Genomic DNA, 21639 nt, shown 5'->3' with positions numbered 1-21639 from the left:
TTGAAGGTACCATAATTGTAATATTGATATTTTGAATGAAGATCGAAAGACGAAACAGTCAGTCTTACAAAAATCATGTACGTTTGGTGAATTTTTCAAGAGGTAAGATTCAGTTGCTAAAAAGTAACTTTGAAGACCGTAAACAGTTGTAAAACACAGATTAAAACAATTTGGTGTAGATGCTTTTTTTGTTTAATGCACTTTATTTATGCTTTAAATTAATAAAGAAATTGACTCAATCATAGATAGAGTAGGAGACCTTAGTGATAGATACAGTAGAAGACCCTAGTGATAGATAGAGTAGGAGGCCCTAGTGATAGATAGTTTAGGAGACCCCAGTGATAGATAATGTAGGAGACCCTAGTGATAGATAGAGTAGAAAAAGGCTCCTTACATAGCATCAACAATGCATATCAGATACACTAACAGGGAGACCTTCCATGAGCAACATGATATTATACTCTGATATTTTACAGCTGTTAATGGAATCAACCTCTCTGAGAGCTACTACAGAGTTCATGAAACCTTACTTTTTTTTTTTTGGAAAATCTAAAAGTCTAAATCTGATGATTTCTGATCTCAGATTTTGATGATTTTTAAACTACCTTTTATTTATTTATTTTTATTTATTTATTTTTACAAGATTTTAGTAAATTAAGAACATCCTGAAAATTTTAACGTCTAATTTCAACTGGTTCCTAAGATATAGCTATATTAACTTTGCCTTTAACTAACAAAAATCCACCATTTTTAAAAATAGTTTTGGTCCTAGTTTCTGCTAAATGTGTTTTGGAAAGCTGAAAATTTGTACCTTTACATATTTTGGGCAAGGAATCCATGGAAACAACTTAAAATATTTAAAAACAAACATAACATCTAAAGTTTTAACGCTTATCATAATTTTACTGAGGCAAGTTCAATCACAAAAATGCTGATGTAGCTCGATTTTTTTTTTTTCTTTAGAAGGTGTCCTCAATAGTTAAGTTATAGTTATTACAAAGAATTGGAGAGTGGTCTTTTCTAAAACAGGAATAAAAACATGGTCAAATCTACTTAAGTTTATTGCTTAAAAGACAGGTATTTTGATAAATCAAAAGAGAAAAAAAAGGTGATAACTTAATGATGTAAAATTTTTTAATCCTGAACAACCTTGAACACATGCATGCATTGAATGAATTATATATTTTTCTATATAAATAATAGTATACTGATAAAATGGAACCTAATGGAAAAGCTTTAAATGATGACTGTCACAAAATATATTTTGTATGAAAACAAGGATTAAAAGATTTTTGTAATCTAGAAAAGGATTTTCAAGATACTTATATTTGGAGATCTAGCTTGCTTGAGACTACATCATACAAAGAGATAAAGACTATTTGTTATCATCATGAGAAGGTTTAAGAACCAAAATTTCTATTAAAGAATGATAAGAGTTGCGATGTTTTAAAAAGACACAAAAAGAAGGTTAAAGGTAATATATATATATATATATATATATATATATATATATATATATATATATATATATATATATATATATATATATATATATAATATATATATATATATATATATATATATATATATATATATATATATATATATATATATATACATATATATATATATATATATATATATATATATATATATATATATATTTGATGCTTCTAAACTTCTTATAAACTCAGTTATTTGTCTAATATTTGAATTTAGAAGAAATTTAGAAGCAGAGCATAATGTTTATTAAAAATGAATGATTTTGTTTTAGGCCAAACAACCATATTTCTTGAAATAGCTTGTAACCTTAAAACCAAAAATCTAGACTGTAAACCAGGATGGAAATTTTGTCATGTTGTGATGAAGTTTCTAGTAATGAAACGGAGTGTAAAATTAATGGTGATATATCATTTGTTTAAGGTAAATCTTGTAGTAAACAACAGTTAGATAACTCTTTAATATCCAATAAAAGCATCAACAAGTTGTAACAACATAAAGAAAATTAGCCAAAGTCTACACAAAAATGGAAGAAGGAGTAGCAAGTGCTTATGGAGTAAATATAGATAACTTCAGTGTAGCCTCAACTTTTTCCAGCCATCCTACAGATAAAAAAAAAAAAAAGCAAATGATCTTGATCATTTGACAAATTTAATGAAAGAAAAACTTAAAGTTGAACCATTTAAAAGAAAAATTCAAATATTAACTCTTAATCCTGAATCTAGAAAATATGCTTCAGAACACTTTGAAATTTCTGAACATTTTATATGACGTGCTAGGAAACTTTAAAGTGAAAATGGGATTCTTGCTATACCTGATAAGAAAATAGGGCAAAAGATACCTGACTTTCTTACAGCTTTGGTTAAAGATTTTTTTAACAAGATGAGTATTTTAGAATTATACCTGGTAAAAAAGATTGTGTTAAAGTTAAAGGTGGTCCTCCACAACAAAAAAGATTATTGTTGTGCAACCTTCATGAACTTTATATTTATTTTAAAAGTAAATGCCCTAATTTTAAAATAGGATTTTTAAAGTTTTGTAGTTTGCATCTAAAATGGTGTGTTAGTGTGGGACCAATCAGTACACACTATATGTATTTGTGAATACAAACACTGTATGTGTTTGTATTCACTATCAAAACTCAGTATTGCTTGTAAATGCTATCCTATGTAATGTTACATACACTCAATAATGAATCCATGGCTCATAGATATGCCAAAATGTCCAGGTTATAACTTCAAGACATTTTTAGGTGAGGAAATAAGTGAGATTAGTTAAGAAGAAACTCAAATTAATCAATGGGAAAGTACTTATAGATTACAATTAATTACTCAGACAGTAAACTTATTTGAATATAAAGAACTAGTTGTTTCTCACATTAATCAACGATCTTCACATTCATATATTGCTTAATGTTAAACTTACTATTTGAAAGAGCTAAAAAATAGTTTAGGTTATAACGAATGTATTGGCAGATTTTACAGAGAACTATCAATTTGTAATACAGGATGAAATACTACGTTACCATTGGAATAAACAACAATGTACATTACATCCAGTTGTTATATATTTTAAGGAAATTTCTAAAACAAATATTCAACATAAGTCACTCTGTTTTTTAAGTGATGACAATGATCATGATACATGTTTTGTGTATGAATTTCAAAAGAAAATTGTAGAGTAAATTAAAGAATATTTAGTGGGTATCAATAAAATTTATTATTTCTCTAATGGATGTTCTGCTAATTATAAAAACTATAAAAACTTTATAAATCTATGTCACCATAAGGAAGATTTTGAGATTACAGCTGAATGTTTTTTTTTGCAACCAGCCATTGAAAATTCACCTGTGATGGCATACGTGGTACTGTTAAAAGAACAACAGCAAGAGCAAGTTTACAAAGACCATTGGAAAACCAAATATCGACAATTGATGATATGCTAGAGTTTTGCATTCTCAATATAAACTCAATCATATTTTATAAAATTACCAAACAAACTGTAAAAGCAAGATAACAGCAACTAAGGAGCCATTTGAAACAGGCAAAACTGTTCCAGGGACCATTGTCGAGTTTGATTGCAATAATAAATGTCCCAACAACGAAATCAGGGCAAACATATAATATTGATGTGAATGATTATAACACTATAGCTAATAAATTTTAATTTGTTGAGTTTTTAATTTTAAAATTTTTTATATTACTTGTGTTTCTTAAACTTCTTTCCAAGTGCTCTATTTGTTTTGGAGTCTTTATATGTTTTTTAAGTTTATTTGTCTTAGTTTGATAAATATGTTAAAATAATGTTTTATAAGTAAAAAATGTAAGTATACTTGACGATGTTTTTATTTCTGTTTTGGTAAAGACCACTATTTGATTCTTTGTAATAACTCCAATTAAACTATTTAATATAACAGATGTATATTCCAAGATGTATATTGCAATTTTTTTTTTTTTTTGAAATAAAAAAAAAAATTGCAATACATTTATATAATTCTCCCCCTTTGAAACTATATTTCTTTAGGATCAGATTTTATAAAACTAAAAAGGAAACAGAAACAGCTAGTCAACAACAACTAAAAGAACAGTTTGATATAGCCAAAACTGTTTGTTACAAAACTGTCAAGTTGTCACCTTTTTTTTCTCTTTTTGATTTATTAAAATACCTGTTTTTAAGCAATAAACTTAAGTAGACTTGACCATGTTATTATTTCTGTTTTAAAAAAGACCACTCTCCAATTCTTTGTAATAACTATAATCTAACTGTTGCGGACAACTTCTAAAAAAAAACTTATTAACCAATTTCATATATCAGTCGATTCGAAATACTTTTACCTAACAGTCACAGAATTTTTTTTCAGGAAACCATTTAGATTTTTCTATAAACGCTTTATGATTTTTCTAGTTTTTAATATTTTTAAACATAAGAATTTACTGAGGAACTTACTTCTCCAAGAAATTTATTTTTTATATTTTTATTGAAAGGGATGTTGTGTATAAATAAAAAAATTCAGTTAGGAAACTACGACCAAAACCATTATTAAAAATGGCAGATTTTTGTTAGTTAAAGGCAAGGTTAAAATAGTTAAATCTTAAGAACTGGTTGAAATTAGAAGATATCATTTTTCAGGATGTTCATAATTTACTAAAATCTGTAAGTGGTTTAAAAATCAGCAAAATCTGAGACTTAGGGTTGCATGCCCTGGATGTTTTCACACGAAATTACCCTAGCAGGAAACAAACTAACTGGGTTTATATCTATGCCAGCCTATTAAATGAAGTGATAAAAAGATGTGAGACTGGACAGCATAACCATAAAACCCTTTTGTAGGAAGCCTTTTATAAGACAGTAGTTAGATACAGTAAACATATGTTAAGTATGAGTGCTTTTATTTAGCTCCATCTGTAGTCTTTATTGAACCAAGAGTACCAAGACAGTGGGATAGTTAGGTCAGAGTTAACTTCTCTTCTTTCCTTTGCTTAGAAAAGTGAATTCTACAAGATAGCAGGACATGAGGCAGGTAGTATTTACCAATAGCAGGGTTTTAACAATGGTTCTAATCTTGACATGATTTTTTAAGAAGGAGAAATGCTTCATTAATCTTTAAATTTGGTACTTTTATTTGTAAAATATCTATCAAATATTATTTTTATAAATCAAATATATAAATTTTTATCATTTGATTTTTAAATCTAGAAATTTTTTATTAACTGCTTAAATTTTAGCTTTATAACTTGAACTTAATTTTTTTATTATTATTTCTTTGTATTTATTGTTTAATAACTCTTGCAACCAATAAGTTCCTAATTATCAAGAAAATGTGTGGTTTTTTGTGTGTTGTCAAATTATATTAGACAACATCAACATCCATTTTTTAAAAGCAATACTTAAACCTTATTTCTATTTAGCAATATTAATCACCAGTCATGCTATCCTTGTTTAAGGACTCCCAAAAAGACCTCAAAAGAACAAGCTTCTGGTACATTTGTTAGATTCATATTTTTAATACCAGTAATATCTTATGTTGTGTCATGTGGTCATGGTATTCAGTTAAATGACTTAAATGTTGTTTTGTTTTGTGTTGCCAAAATACATATTCATCATTGCTACAATGTTTCTGAATGAATGAGACCAATCACCTGATAACACACTTGTTGAGTCACTGTGATTTTATTTAGTCTAACATAGATTTTACTCACAACTTTTGATGAAATAGCGAGCCAAACAAAAACTTTAGGGTAATATGTGATATACTAATATATGCTTTATCGTAGTGCTTGACATCATTAACTGCTATGTCATTTAAATAATACAATCCATTCACAGAAGTGAATTACTTAATGAAAAGTAACTCATTATTTTTAAGACTTTTCTTACCAAACAAAATTTCAATAGAAAATTTGGTTCCAATGACGACGGTTCCAATGTTTCTGAAATCTGAGTCCCATTATCCATTAATCCAGATAAGTTTTTTGTTTTTTTTGAAAAATCGCCATTTTGCCATTATTCATTAATTAATAAAGCTTTCTGGAGTGCTCCAACTTTAGAAAAACAAGTATTTATTTATCACTTTTTAAACACAAAATAAAAAAGAATACTATTGGGCAATTATAATGGAAGCTGCATTATCCAGCCATTAAATATGGTTTTTTATCCATTATCAAAAATTTACAAAATAGGAAGTGTTTTTAAAGCTATAGTGCTACTGCAAGTGTGAATTTTGCAGAAAAATCTTTTAAAGTTACTAGCATAGAACTATAAGCACTTGGTGTGATAGACAAAGCAAAGTTTGCACTCTCACAAGTCGTTTGAAGTGAAGTTATATTAGACCAAATTGAGTTGAATAAAAATGCCTTAGATGAACATTTATTGAATGAAAATGCAATGCATGAATTTGTAATAGACAAAAATAACTCATAAGTAGAACAATCATTTTCTTCGTGTTTAAGTAACAAAGTTTGAATTGATAAAATCTTCCAAATAAAATTCAGAGAAATAGTTAAAAAGAAGAGGCTTATTCACAGTCAAGATTCATAATGTTGTTTACATAAAAAAGATACTGGAAGAGAAAAAGAATATAAAACAAGTAGCAGAAAAAAAATAAAATCGATTGAGTAAAAAAAAAATTAATTTGAATAGTGTTACAAAAGCTAAAAAAGTTATAGATATTTAAAAAAATACTGACAATGTAGTCAAGGGGTTGTCAACAAATTATAACATGCAATAGTGGGGGGAGGGTATAGCAACTTTGTGGCAATTTGTTACAAGGGGAGGTGGGGCATTTATTATTACAATGCCCCATGCAATTTTATAAATTTTTTTTTCAAATCTAAAATTTTAAAAACTTTTATATTGATTAAAAAAGTGCTAGCCTAAAACATAAATGCTCAGATGATGTATGTACACTCAACTGCAGCTGTTTTAATTAAACTTAAATTGAAATTCACTTTTTAAATCGACTTAAATTTTAGTAGATTAATATAGACTTTGCTGCGTTTATGGCTTGATCCATCAATGATATAGCCTATATATTATTAATGAAAAAATATCAATAATATAATTATTAAACAACAATAATAGTTCATACATATTAGCATTAAATATTAAAATATTAATATAACCTGCACCGCAACACAAACTTATTGGCAAAGAAGTTATTTAAATTACATTAGGGGTATTCACTATGCAAACAAATTTCAAAACCACCCAAATTGAATTTTTTCCCATTCTAGTGTTTGTGTACAATGTATTTTTATTATCACATATGAATCGGTGCATGTTAAAAGGGAGGAAGCCCAATAATCTAAACTTTCGGAAATTAAAGAAATACTGCATTTTCCCCCATAGTAAATTTTTTTTAGTGCTTTGTTAATGGTTTATTAATTTCATTTTTGAAGGATGTTTTTCACATTCAAAAAAAAAACTATTAAACCATTAACAAAAATTTATTACAAGGGGAAATGCAATTTTTTTTAGTTTCCCAAAAGTTTACATTGTTGGACTTGCACCTTTTTTAACATTCACCGATTCATATAATAACTATTCTAGGGCCCCCTCAAAGCCCTTAAAGATAAGCCTCAATTTCTTGTAAAAAACAGTAGGAAATTTTTGCATTGATTACGAATTTCATAAACAAGCAAATTAATTTTATAATATTGACACAATTTAAAATGTATTATTAATATGTAATATCATTATGCAACATTAATATGTAATATTGCTTTGTTTTATTTTAGTGAAATAAACTGAAATATTGACAAGAAGTTGCAAGGTTGTACAAACTAACTCAAGTCTATGCCAACTACTTCTAGCTGTTTGTCAGATACATCTGACCAGCCTTCGCCATCTTCATCATCATCAACAAGACTTGTTACTTGTACTTCTACTAAGTTCTGGTTAACTGGACACCTATAACCATCAATAACTGGTTCTAAACTACTTAATTGCAGACAGGTTTTGAAATATTTTCTTTTTCTATGACTTGATGAAGAAAATGTCAAAAATCATGTAACAAATCAAGAGATTGGCTATATAGGTATCGATGCAGTTGTAACTTTCCAGAACATGGCACTCATCAAGACAAAGACAAGACAAAATTCGGCATTGATCTTATATGACTTTGGAATGAATGTAACTGCTTGTTGAAGAACAAAAATCGCAAAAGTGATGCTGGCAGAGAATGTGTCAACTTCTTGGCCAAGTTGGATAGTCTTTTTTATACTTGATCACCTGATGCCATAAAGTAAATTCAGACTTCTGACTATCCAAAAGAAAAATGAAGGCAACCGTGGTCAAACATGACAAAATCATTTAAAGCAAAAATGCAAGAAGTCAGATATAATCCAAAAATCATACTCAGCTATAAAGAAAATGAAAGAGTAGAAAAAGAAGGTAGACAGTATGATCATTATGATGACGACATAGAAGTTAATGACAAAGTACAGAGTATTGAAGAAAATATTGATGTTGTTGAAGTAGATTTCGGTTTAGGGTGGGACTTGAATTATGAACCTCCTACAGAAAGACTATCAGAATTTGTTACTCTCCACTTCCCTTAAAGAATTATGCAATGCAATGAAATCACTTCTGGAGCAGACAGGCTGAAATTGTCTGATAATATCACAACTATGATCATGCCTGCTGTAATTAAAGCTGCTGGTGGAAACTTGGACAATTTTTATATCTTCACACCGACATCTTGTCAAAGTTGAATGTTAAGTCAACAGAGGATTGCTGAGAGTGTTATATAAAATGTGAGACTCAACCCACCTCAGTTTGGTGCCCTTTTACTGGAACGGAAAATTGCTAAAAAACATACTAGGTGTGCAACATGTGTCAGGTGTATACAGAATACAGTGAAGGAAAGCTGCTCAGTGTTCCTGCTCTCATTGATTCGAAAGGAAAGACTCAAACAAATGTAATACTTAAGGGGTAAACAGATTCTATCTGTTGATCAGCCTCACACCCCTTCTTTATCTATTAGACTGGCATAGATGCATTTATAATACATTGTTATTAGTTTAGGATGTTAAATGCTGGATCTTCTTGACTTAATGCATGAGTTTTGCTTGTGTCTCTATTTTTATGTCAAGGCAACCCATTCTATTATATACTAATGAGGGTACACCTCTAAAACTCAGTTTTATGGTTCTGAGGCCGGCTGGTAGCCAGGTTTCCTGAACTCTGTGGTAGCTCTCAGAGAAGCTGATTTTTTTATGATGACACTTGGGTAGAAACTTTTAGTCTTGCTGACAAATGTGCTTTTTACGTAACTTCTTTGATTCAGGCTGGCATAGAATCTTTTATTTCCTCTCGACAATTCAAAGTCAAGCCAGAAGTGTTCTCTGGAACTGTCATCTACACTTTCAAAACTATTTAACAAGCTTATCAGAGTCTTGTTTTCCAGCCTGCTGGAAAGTGGCATCTATTATCCCTTATTTTTAAAATTCTGGAGAGCAATTTGAATGGTCTAACTACTGTCCCATTAGTCTTTTATATCTGAAAAAATCTAAAAAGTTTGATCAGAGGATGATGACCAAACTTTTTAGAATGAACAGATGATGATGCACCTATGAATGACCTCCACAATTCATCTACGACATGATGGACTACAAAGAATAAGATGAAGAAGCTGCTGTTGTTTGTCTTTCCAAAATAACCAATCACTTTTGGTATTTACAGAAGAGGTAGTTTCATTTGCTTTTTTCAGCAAACATGTTATTTCCACTGTGAAAAAAGATATGACAGCCAAACTTTTAGAAATTCCAGTAAATTTTTGTCTTTGTAAGCTAGTTTTTCATGAAAACACTTGACAAATAAGTTTGTCCAATCTTCAGGGACTTACATCTTACAAATTGTTCAGCATTCTTGGCATCAAAACAGATTGGCTTGCTAAACCAATTGAACAGTGGAAAGAGCAACCAGGATACTAAGAAGCTGAAAAATTTGTTAATACGGTAAAAGTTGTAAATGATACCACAGAGAGAGGAGTAAAAATCATTACAGAATTTGCCACAATCATTTTGTTTGGCTTGATTTCTGTTATTCAATTTTTAATTACTTGAAAAATGTGATTCAGTGTACTTATTTTTTAGTGTTTCAACTAAAAAAAGATTCTTTACCTCGCTATTAATCCTTTACCTCTCTACATGCTGATACCTAAATCACTTTAATCTTCTCTAACAAATGTTGTTTGACACAGTTTTTTTCTAATCTGTCCTTATAACTCTTATCCATCTTCATGTTTTCCTTTTACATACAGCCTAAAACTTTTTAAGTCTACAGTTAACCATTTCCTAGCTTTTTAACCCTATTCTTTAAAGTAACTCATGACTTAATAGTGGTTGCTTACAACCTTATTGGAAATAAATCAAAGTTTAAAAATATATAAATATATGCTGGTATTTAATAAATAGTAAATGTAATTATAAATTTTTTTCTAGCCCTAGTTGTTAACCCCTGTTATATCTTATAAATTTGCCAGGGCTAGGGCTAGGGCCGGGTTTGCAAAAAGTCTCATTTTTAACCAGGGCCCCAGTCACTTCCTACTGTTTAGTCACTGCTAATTTATACAACTTTGTATCGAACTTCTTACACTTTAGATTGGTTAACAAAATTCGAACGAAGTATCTATGACAGCGTTAGAGTTTTTTTGAAGACTCTATTGTGTTTTATTTCATTTTAAAAGGGTTTTTAATAGGCTATATTGCTATTTGATTGTTTTTGGTTTATTTATGCTGGAATTACCTATTTGGTAAAATAGGGAAATTTATTAGTATTTTCTGTTTGCATACTTTAATTGCTTTAGTTTTGTTCTGGTGTTTTTATTAGAATTTTAATTTATTGTGCTTAGTGTTTTCTACCGGTGGTATGGTATGTAATTTATTTAGTTATTTTTATTTATATTGTACAGTAAATCTACACTTTTTACATCATATCATCAAAAAATATTAGTTTTTTACAAATTTGGGTATGGTTGGGTTTTGGCTATTTGTAGTGAATCCTTTTTTACTGCAGTATGGATTAGGCGTAAGTCGCAGGGTAAGTGGCAATGGCGTTTGTCTGACAGGATAAACTAGTTATTAGTGCTGATCCTCATCGAAACGCCAGTAATAATAGACGCGACTGTGAGGAGATGTTTATCATTTAATCACTACACAAATTATGTTTACACAGTAGCATTAATGTTTTTTTTTCCACTCTGAGGCCTTTCATTGTTGTATGCATACTTTTTATTTTTGTAATCAATTTTTTGTTTCATTTATTTTTTGTTTGGTGACATATTTTTTGTATATTATCGTTCATATTAGTGTTTATAAAACAATTTATTGTTTATTATTATTGTTAGTACTGTTTAGTTGCATTGTCTGTCTTATTTATTTTTAAATATTCCTCTATTAATCTTTATTTTTGTCTTGACGACTGCCAAAATATGCTTTGTTCGTAAAAAATTCTCCTTTATCATAATTTACTTCATTTCTTTCTCTCAGGTGTTTACTGCGTATGTGACCATTCGGCAAATTTTATATGCCAAAGTTTTTAAATAATAACTTTTAAAGTAATATTAAATAAAAATAATTAAAGCTTGTATGAATAAAAATGTATTAGATATTAGATAACTAAAAGCAGCTAAGAAAATTCAAAGTATTATTGTATTTAAAACCACAAAAAATATTGGTTAAATAAGAGTGTAAAAATGCAATGCATTTTTACACTCTTATCCCTATATTGTTTTTAAATTTTTTAAGTCTACAAAACAACACAATTGTAAAGCAATGTAAACATGTACAACCTACAAAATAAGTGAAGACAATTCTTTAATTCAAATTTTCAAATTCTGAAAATTGAGAAAAAATTAAGAAAATGGAAAGGTTTTTTAGGTTGTGTAGAACAAAAAAAAATTTTTTTTTTTTTGTTCTACAGAATTTAAAAAGAAACTTCAATTTAATATTTTTATTTGCAATCATCTTATGTTAATATTTATTTAAATATATTTTTCACCATTTTTAAATTAATGATCAAAACAATATATTTAGACAAAAAAAAAAAATTACAAAATCTAAAAGATTGCAAAGTATAAATTTTTCTTGGCAAAATTTAATTCTCTAAAGTTTAGTAGTAATAATATAAATAATAACAATACTTGAAACCAAAAATGAAACAATAACAATAATACCTTATCTTTGATATTTGCTGAAGCATTCTCATTAATTAAATATTCAACTGAGTCTATATCTGATTCTAATACAGCAATGTGAAGTGCTGTTTGTCCTTCTATCTAAAATTAAAAAAAAAAAAATTGAAATTTAAAAACTATGAGTTTAAAACTTCAAAATGAAAAATTTCAAAAATAAATTCAAAAATTCAAAAAATGAATTATTGGAAGCGTTAGGAAGTCAATGCGTAGAAACAGTTTTTAAAATAACATACATTAATTTGATTAATAATTGTTTCTGCTTGCACTAATATCCTTATAAGGTTGAGTTCTTTTCTTCTTGCTGCTAAATGAAGTGCAGTATCACCATAGTCTCTTGTGGTTGTACGAAGTTGCTCTTTTGAATGACTGGAAAGCAAAACTCTGCAAACATCTTGTTTACCTGTATTAACAGCCAAATGTAAAGGGATAAAACCTGCCTGAAAAAAGATAACAAAACATTAAGTTGGGATATTAATAACAACATATTATCAGTAGTATATTAGTTACATATATACATTAGATTAATACTTATTTATATATAGAAAAATATTTATAAATTAGTTGTAGGTAAAAAAAAACAAAAAACTAATTGAATTAAAATGCTGTGTATATGTGTATATATATATATATATATATATATACATATATATATACATAATATATATATATATATGTTATATATTTTCATATATATATATATATATATATATACATACATATATATATATATATATATATATATAATATATATATATATATATATATATATATACATATACATATACATATATATATATATATAAATATATATATATATATATATATATATATATATATATATATATGCATATATATATATATATATGTATATATATATATATATTTAATTTTAGGTTGAACATGCAAGAGAATGAAAAAGCTTGCTAGAACCCTCACCTAGTTTATTTATTTAGAAAGACAAAGTCTAAATTTAACATCTTAAAATTTAAGAAAAAAATTTGTCTCTTTGCAGCATTAGATGCACAGATTTACCTAACTGATTAAGCAACTACATAAGAAAAAAATCTCATATAAACATAGATGACAATTGCTCATATAAACATCTCATATAAACATCTCATATAAAAATAAAAATCTCATATAAACATAGATGACAATTGCTTAACATTTCGATCATGACAACAATGTGATAATGGTTGGAGGTTAACTGCTAGAGTAGGTCCAACTATGTTTTACAATGCATTTTTACACCTTGTCTAAAAGAGAAAGGGCATCATTCAAAGATCCATCCCAGTTATGCCAACAGTATTCCATACAAGGACGGATTATTAAATTTAAAGAGATAAAGAATAGAATCCGGAGTAAGAAAGTGGGGAGCATGATAAAGAGATGCAATCTTAACAGAAGTTAATTTTACAATGGATTTGATATATGGTTTCCAAGGAAGAATAGAGGTAAAGGTTAATCCTAGAATATGAATGGTAGACGACCCATCAAATACATTACCCTTCGTAAATATAGGAAGATATAGATTATTTCAATAACAATTAGCTGGAAAAAATTGAGTTTTATCCAAATTAAAGTTCACCAGCCACTGGATGTTGTATCAGAAGTGAGATCCTTTTCAAGCTCAAATGCTCTAAGCAATCAGAGAGTGTTGGCATCTTATCAAGACAAGAATAAATGGCAGTATCATTAGTGAACAATGCCACATTAGATGCAAGAATATCTGGAAGATCATTAATGTAAATTTAAAAAAGCGTAGGGTCGAGGATAGAACCTTGAGGAACCCCTGAAGTTACAGGATATGAAAAAAGTGCTGTTCATCAAGGACAACTTTTATACTGCGGTTAATAAGGAAGGATTCAATAATCTTAAAGCTGTTACCTGATACACCGTAAGAAGAAAGCTTATGGAGAAGACCAGCATGCTAAACTTTATCAAAGGCTTTAGAAATGTCAAGAGTGATAGCCTTAACCTCTCCACCTCTATCTAATACACAATAAAACTTATTGGTTATTACTGTTAGCAAATCAGCTGTACAACAAGAAGATTGAAATCCATATTGATGATCAGAAAGTTATCAGATTCAAAATTAGAGATTAATTATTTTTTAATGAAAGACTCAAAATCCTTGCTTATGATAGGAAGAAGACTAATAAGACTGTAGTAGAGAAGTCAGATCGCTCTCCGGAATTTTTGAAAATATGGATAACAAATGTCGCTTTCCAGCAGGCTGGAAAATAAGACTCTGATAAGTACTTGTTAAATAGTTTTGAAAGTATAAACGACAGCTCTGGAGAACACTTCTGCAAGACTACAACAGGTAGGTTGTCTGGACCACAAGCTGCAGAAGAGTCTAAGCAGGAAATCATTTTAGATACAGAAGCTGGAGTGATACAAATGTCAAGCAACGCATTTGTCGGCTATATTGGGTAGAATGCAACTAGTGGAATCAAGAGATGATATTGTTGAAAAGTTCTTAGCAAACAATTCAGCTTTGTCTTTAGGTGAGGAGACAAAACCTGAGCCATACAAGAGAAATGTGGAATAACAGATTTGTCCTTATTATTGATACTGTTAAAGATTCTCCAGAAGTCATGAGAGTCTAATTTTTGAGATGAAATACAAGATTTTAAGACTTGAGAATAGCGGACTTTGACGTGAGACAAAACCTTTTTACAATGGTTTCTAGCAAATGTAAACAGAAGTAAAAAACGTCTGTTTTCTGGAGAATTGTTTTGCTGATAGTGGTGCGGTATGTGGTGTATTAGTAAAGCGCTTGCTTCATAAGCGAGAGGTTCCAAGTTCGATCCCCACCACGTCCCTGGTAGTACCGCGCTCAACTTGTTTCTCTGCGCAGCAGCCTTTTTCCTCAAGGTTCGTGTTTTGGAGTTATAGAGTTGAGAGAGGGTTATAACCACTATTAAGTAGCCTCCTCATCTGTAGTGGCCTTCTAGGCCCTGAGGAGGTGAATAACAAAAAAAAAAAAAATTTGTAAGTAATGGTTTCGATTGGAAATCGCAGCAGCACAGTGCGAGGAAAACCATGGAGAAGAGTGAGACTTGAAATTGTCGAGATGGAATAAAAAATTCCATGCCAGCCTGAATCCAAGAAGTTACATAAGAGGCACATTTGTCAGCAAGAAGAAAAAAAGATTTCTACCCAAGGGCCATCACGAAAAAAATCACGAGAGTCCCAGTCAGCCCTAAGGTAGTTGTAAGAGGTATGATAATAGGGGAATTCTGATGATGAAGAAAAATGATATAATTGTTTTAGAGAGATCAAACCGTGATCAGAAGCACCTAAGGGTGAATGTTGAAAAACTGAGCACTGAATAGGATCTTTTTAAGATTATAATAAAATTTCAACCCTCTCATTAAAACTATATTTATTTAAAACGCAAAAGAGGACATAGAAAATGATCATGGAGCGGTAGGATAGATAAGCAGTAACAATAACATTATTACAAAGAGATATATATTGTTTTCAAGATATTTACTTCTTCATTTATTCACTGATGAGTCAGGATAAGAATGAGACCAGGCTTTTTCTTACAATTTTTTTTCAGGTAACAGGTAACTTTTAAAAAAAATTAATATTTCAAGTCCTTTAAGGCAATATCTTACAAACAACAACTAAGACTGATTGGGCAATAATTGGAGGGGTCAGAATGATCACCTGAATTTTTGAAAATTGGAACAACAGATGCCATCTTCCAGCAAGCACGAAAACAAGACTCAGTCAAGCATTTATTAAACAGTTTAGAGAGAATTGAAGAGAGTTCTGGAGAACTTTTGAAAGACTATGACAGGAATGTTGTCTGAACCAGAAGCTGTAGAAGAATTTTATTGAGATATGACTTTAGCAATGGAAGCTGGAGTAATTTGAATGTCTAACAATGGGTTAAACTATTAAATTAGAATGGATCAAAGAAAATGGCCATAAGATTCGAGAGTTGAATTAGAAGAAAAGCAAATAAAAGATGAAAAAAATGAATATAATTAGATAAAGCAGCTGTAAAAGAAGGTGGAAACCATGGCGCAGAATGAGGATTGACTTGAAACCGACGAGTAGGAGTAAAAGCATTTATTTCTGCCTGAATCCAGGGTGAGTCCAAAAAGGAAGAATGAGATGAAAGATTTAAGGAGATCATTGCATGGTTTTAATATGCCTCTATAATAAATATCTAATATACCACTATTCCCCACATAAATATATATATATATATATACATATATATATATATATATATATATATATATATATATATATATTATATATATATATATATATATATATATATATATATATATATATATATATATATATATATATATATACTTATATATAAATATATATTCAAATATACATATACAATATTACTAGTTCTTATGAAAAAGCCTCTAAAAATTTGGAAAAGGCAATTAATTTAGAAGCGCAAAGTATTGCTAAAAAAATAAACGTTGATAATAGAATCGAATCAACTGCCCCTGCCCAAGCCATCGTAACACTAAAAGACCATAAACCAAATTTTCAAAACAAACTTCCTTGTAGGTTATTAGTTCTCTCAAAAAGTGAGATTGGACATGTAAGCAAAACAAAAAAGATAACATAGGAAAAGTGTTTTTAAAATTGGTAGATAAGCATTTCACGCGATCTAATAAATTACATAAAATTTTTAATCGAAATACAACTAAAGTTAGCTACAGTTGCACAAAAAATATGGAAAGAATTATAAAAGGTCACAATAAGGCTTTGTTAAACAAAAAAGAAATCCTAAATGAAAAAACTACAGAAAATTATAATTGTAAACAAAAAAACAATTGTCCAATGAGCGGAAGTTGTTTATCAAAAAATGTGGTATATAAATTTGTTGTTTCCTCTAAGAATATACCTGATAAACAATATATTGGCATAACAGAGGGTGAATGGAAAAAACGTTTTGCCAATCATAAGCAATCTTTCAAGAATAAAAAGTATTCAAAAGACACCATGCTGTCAAAATATATATGGGAATTAAAAGAAAAAAATATTGATGATTTTATACTGAATTGGTCTATCCTTAAAACAGCGCCTGCATATAACAATATTTCCAAAAAATGCATACTATGCCTACAAGAAAAATTTGAAATAATTACACATGCAAATCAATAATGCTTATTAAACAAAAGATCGGAATTAATTTCTAAATGTAGGCACGAAAATAAGTTTCTCCTAAAAAACAATAAAAATAAATGAGTTCAAATAATATTTACATTACCTACCCCTTTTTAATAAAACATTTTAAAAAAATAGCATAAGTAATCATTTATAAAGAATTCTTTTTATAATAGTGTCAGCAAATTCCACAAATGTGTGAAAACTTACAGTAGTTAAGACATTTGCAACTTCCTGTAATTTAATTTTTGGTATAAATTGAAGTTTTATTAATTTGATTATTTATTTCTGATGAATCTATGTTGATGAAACACAGTGTTAAATGAAAAAAAATTTTGTTAAGTGATTTTCTACTTATATATATATATATATATATATATATATATATATATATATATATATATATATATATATATATATATATATATATATATATATATATATAGTTTATATTTATATATATGTATATATATATATATATATATATTATATATATATATATATATATATATATATATATATATATATGTGAGGAATAGTGGTATATTAGATATTTATATATGGGGAATAGTGATATATTAGATATTTATTATAGAGGCATATTAAATATTTATAAATGGTATAAATATGTATATATATGTATATATATATATATATATATATATATATATATATATATATATATATATATATATATATATATATATATATATATATATATGTATATATATATATATATATATATATAATCACAAACATGTACACACTTATACACACACAAACACACACATTTATGCATATATAAAACTGCATTTGGGTACAGAATTTATTTACTTTATCTTGTTCAAGTTTTGTTTCATCTCCCATAACTTGCAGAAGTAATCGAACAATCTCAATTGCATTATTTACTCTTTTACAAGCTTGGTGTAAGCAGTTTCTTTCATATGACTAAAAATTTAGAGCAAAATTATCAAATTTTGTGATATTAAAGCTAATTTTAAAATTTTAACTTTTTAACTTAATTTGTTCTGTAGCACTAGTAGATTTCAAAAACTTTAACATAAACTTCAAAACTTATACTCAATTTAAATATTATAACAACAATATTGAAAAAACTTACTCCTGCAACAATAAAAGGATCAGCATTTGCAGATAACAACTTTTTCACAATATTAATGGAAGAAGATGTTACAGAATGAAATAATGCTGTTCTTCCATCCTAAATTTAAAAAAAATAATTAAAACTTTCTACATTATTTGTTGTAATTTTTTTTAATTTTATTATTCATACAAATAAAAATTTACATTGTCTATAGCATCAATGTTAGCACCTGCTTTCAAAAGTCTATCAACCTCTACTACATTATCGTCACGACATGCTATCATTAATGGTGTAATGCCATAGTCCTAAAAAAGCAAATACAAAAAAGTAGAAAATGTAATCAATTTTTACTTTTATCTGATAAGATATATATATATATAAATACTAGGGTGGCGGTAAAAACAACTTATTTTTAAAATGTCAGCTGACAACCCCTAAATGTGTTTTATATAATAAAATAATACTGGATTTAAAAAATTTTTGAATAAAAAATATTTTTACGGGTGCCACAAGGCCCTTATACATCAAACAGGTTCCTAATATTATAAAAAAAAAAGTTTTTCAAAAGTATATCATGTTGGGTCTCAAAATAAGCAAAATTTTATAAAAATTCTAAAAATAACAATTATTTTATAAAAAAACTATTATTTAAGATTTTTTTGAAATTATAATTAAAAAAAAAAAACTTTTTTCATTTTTATGTTAAAAAGGTCATTTTTTTTTGCAATAAACTATAAATTAACAATTTTTTTTTTTTAAATAATTGTTATTTTTGAAATTTTTGTAAAACTTTGCTTCTTTTGAGACCCAACATGACATACTTTTGAAAAACTTTTTTTTTTATAATATTAGGAACCTGTTTGATGTATAAGAGCCTTGTGGCACCCGTAAAAATATTTTTTATTCAAAAATTTTTTAAATCCAGTATTATTTTATTATATAAAACACATTTAGGGGTTGTCAGCTGACATTTTTAAAATAAGTTGTTTTTAGCACCACCCTAATAAATACCTTATCACAATTTATAATATTATAAATATCTTATCACAATTTATAATATTATAAATAATTTATCACAATTTATAATATTATAAATATCTTATCACAATTTATAATATTATAAATAATTTATCACAATTTATAATATTATAAATATCTTATCACAATTTATAATATTATAAATAATTTATCACAATTTATAATATTATAAATATCTTATCACAATTTAAAACATAATTAAAAACAAAATTTTTCAAACCAAAACTTTCAAACAAACTTTAAACTAAAAACTTTCTTCAAGACTAATAAAAAGTTCTAAAAATTTAATTTTTGCCTATATTGTCTTGAAACAATAATAAATATACTAAAACCCACATTCATACACACCTATTGCTTTTTAACATCATTATTAGCAATTAATTCAAATATGGTAATAAAAAGGTTCATGACTCAAATTGTCGAAGTTTATTATACTTTCTTATATCATTCTTTATACTTGTAATTACATATCTAAAAAATATACTACTAAAAATTAAATTACTTTGTTGTTGTTGTAGTGTTTGTATATTGGTTTTACACAAAAACTTACAGAATAAATTGTTTGCCAAAATTTATAAATAGAAACAAGGTAATCATTTTTCAGTGAAATTATTCAATAACTGTATAATTTTTAAACTATTTTGATAATTAAATAATTAAAATTATCGAATTTAAAATTAATTTTAAAGTCGAAGGTCTAATTGTTAGAACTCTCTTCTAATCAAACCTGATTATAATTTTAGAATATCATAATCATTTTGATTATAAATAATTTAAAATTGTTAATTATGCTTTAAAAATTGGTTTTAATTAAACTGAATTTTCAAGTTCAAATTTAATTTGAAGTCATTAAATTTGCTTTAAATAATGAAATTTTATAGATAAAATAAAAGAAAATTCTAATTATTTAAAAAAAAAAAAAAAAAAAAACTTTTTAAATTGGATTTACCCTGTTAATTGTGTTTTGAAAAACCCTACACAGTTTTAATCGCACAGATTCGCGCGATTTGATTCGCTGATTTTAAAAGAGAAGGGTATGCGCGTTTGTTATAATTTATTTCTTTTTTTTAATCGTAAAACCGCCTAAGTTCGTTCAGTCACGCCGTCACGCCGCCACGCTTTTCATTTGGCGCCCCTTGGATATCTGCCGCCCGGGACAAACTGTCCCTCTCCCCTCCCCCCTTCTCTCGGCGGCACTGTCAGCCACTATTCGATGTAAGGACGCTCTTTACGAAATTTTTACGAAAAAAGTTATTTTTTTAAATCTCTACAATATTGCTTATTTTGTACTTGGTAAAATAAAAGGTTAACTTTTCAATTTTTTGTTGCGTTTTTTTTCTTTGTAAATTACAGATTTGTCCTTAAGTACATCGAGTACTCAACGCACTTAATGTAAGTTATCATGATTTTTTGTCTCGCTTGTTGTCTGTGATTACAAATATACAAAAAGAAAGACAATATGTTGATAATATTATTATCAACATATTGTCTTCACTATTCACTTTTTTACTCCACTCTATTTTATTTATCAACTTTTACATCTTTTATATGCTTTGAATTTTTTTTACTTACAAAATGCTTTATACTTATTTAACATATTTTTTTATGTTATCTAAGCAAAATGCTCGTTATAAAGTAAAAAAAATCAAAACATATAAAAGATGTAAAAACTGATAAATAAAATAGAGTGGAGTAAAAAAATCTGTACGTCAAAAGACAAAGGTCGGTTGTCCAGTTTTTTGTAAAAATGAGTTATGTATGAGACCTTTTTAGTTTTTTCAGTATCTACACAGAGGTAGAGGAAGACTGTTGTCCAACGACAATGTGAAACAAAGTTAGGTCAATATAAAAGTCTGGTGTCCCCACAATGTTCATACAGATTTTTTTCACACAAATTACCCCACAATTTTTTTTTTTCAAAATTATATTTCATGTGCCTTAAGACAAATTAAATAAAACACGAAACAAATTACATAAATTTAACCATCAAGAATAAGCTAATAAATACTAATTTTTTTAATATTTCCTCTCTCATGAACAATTTCTAAAATGTGACAACCGACCTTTGACTTCTGAGGTACAGAAATATATAGTAAAGAAAGACAATATTTAGAGCAGCCGTGGCGTAGTGGTAGTGCACTTG

At 27.7% G+C, this 21639-nt stretch overlaps 1 protein-coding gene across 3 annotated transcripts in view; it reads right to left on the bottom strand.

Moving 5' to 3' along the window:
• Nucleotides 1-21639, bottom strand: part of LOC105846758 (serine/threonine-protein phosphatase 6 regulatory ankyrin repeat subunit B) — a 100260-nt gene that overhangs the window by 65839 nt on the left and 12782 nt on the right. The window contains exons 1-6 of one of the 3 annotated variants that reach the window (XM_065812257.1): nucleotides 20446-20471; nucleotides 18688-18763; nucleotides 18477-18575; nucleotides 18191-18304; nucleotides 12430-12633; nucleotides 12176-12277 (exon numbers count right to left, since the gene is read on the bottom strand). In XM_065812257.1, coding sequence (XP_065668329.1) covers nucleotides 12176-12277; nucleotides 12430-12633; nucleotides 18191-18223 — 339 coding nt within the window. In that variant the 5' untranslated portion in view covers nucleotides 18224-18304; nucleotides 18477-18575; nucleotides 18688-18763; nucleotides 20446-20471. Of the gene's footprint in view, nucleotides 1-12175; nucleotides 12278-12429; nucleotides 12634-18190; nucleotides 18305-18476; nucleotides 18576-18661; nucleotides 18764-20445; nucleotides 20472-21639 lie in introns of those variants that run through there. The other 2 variants (XM_065812255.1, XM_065812256.1) reach the window with 2 other exon arrangements.

Source organism: Hydra vulgaris, chromosome 12 (assembly GCF_038396675.1).
Source record: "Hydra vulgaris chromosome 12, alternate assembly HydraT2T_AEP".
Taxonomy (NCBI): Eukaryota; Metazoa; Cnidaria; class Hydrozoa; order Anthoathecata; family Hydridae; genus Hydra; species Hydra vulgaris.
The sequence above is the reverse complement of the archived record's forward strand: the minus strand, read 5'-3'. Positions and strand labels throughout refer to the sequence as shown.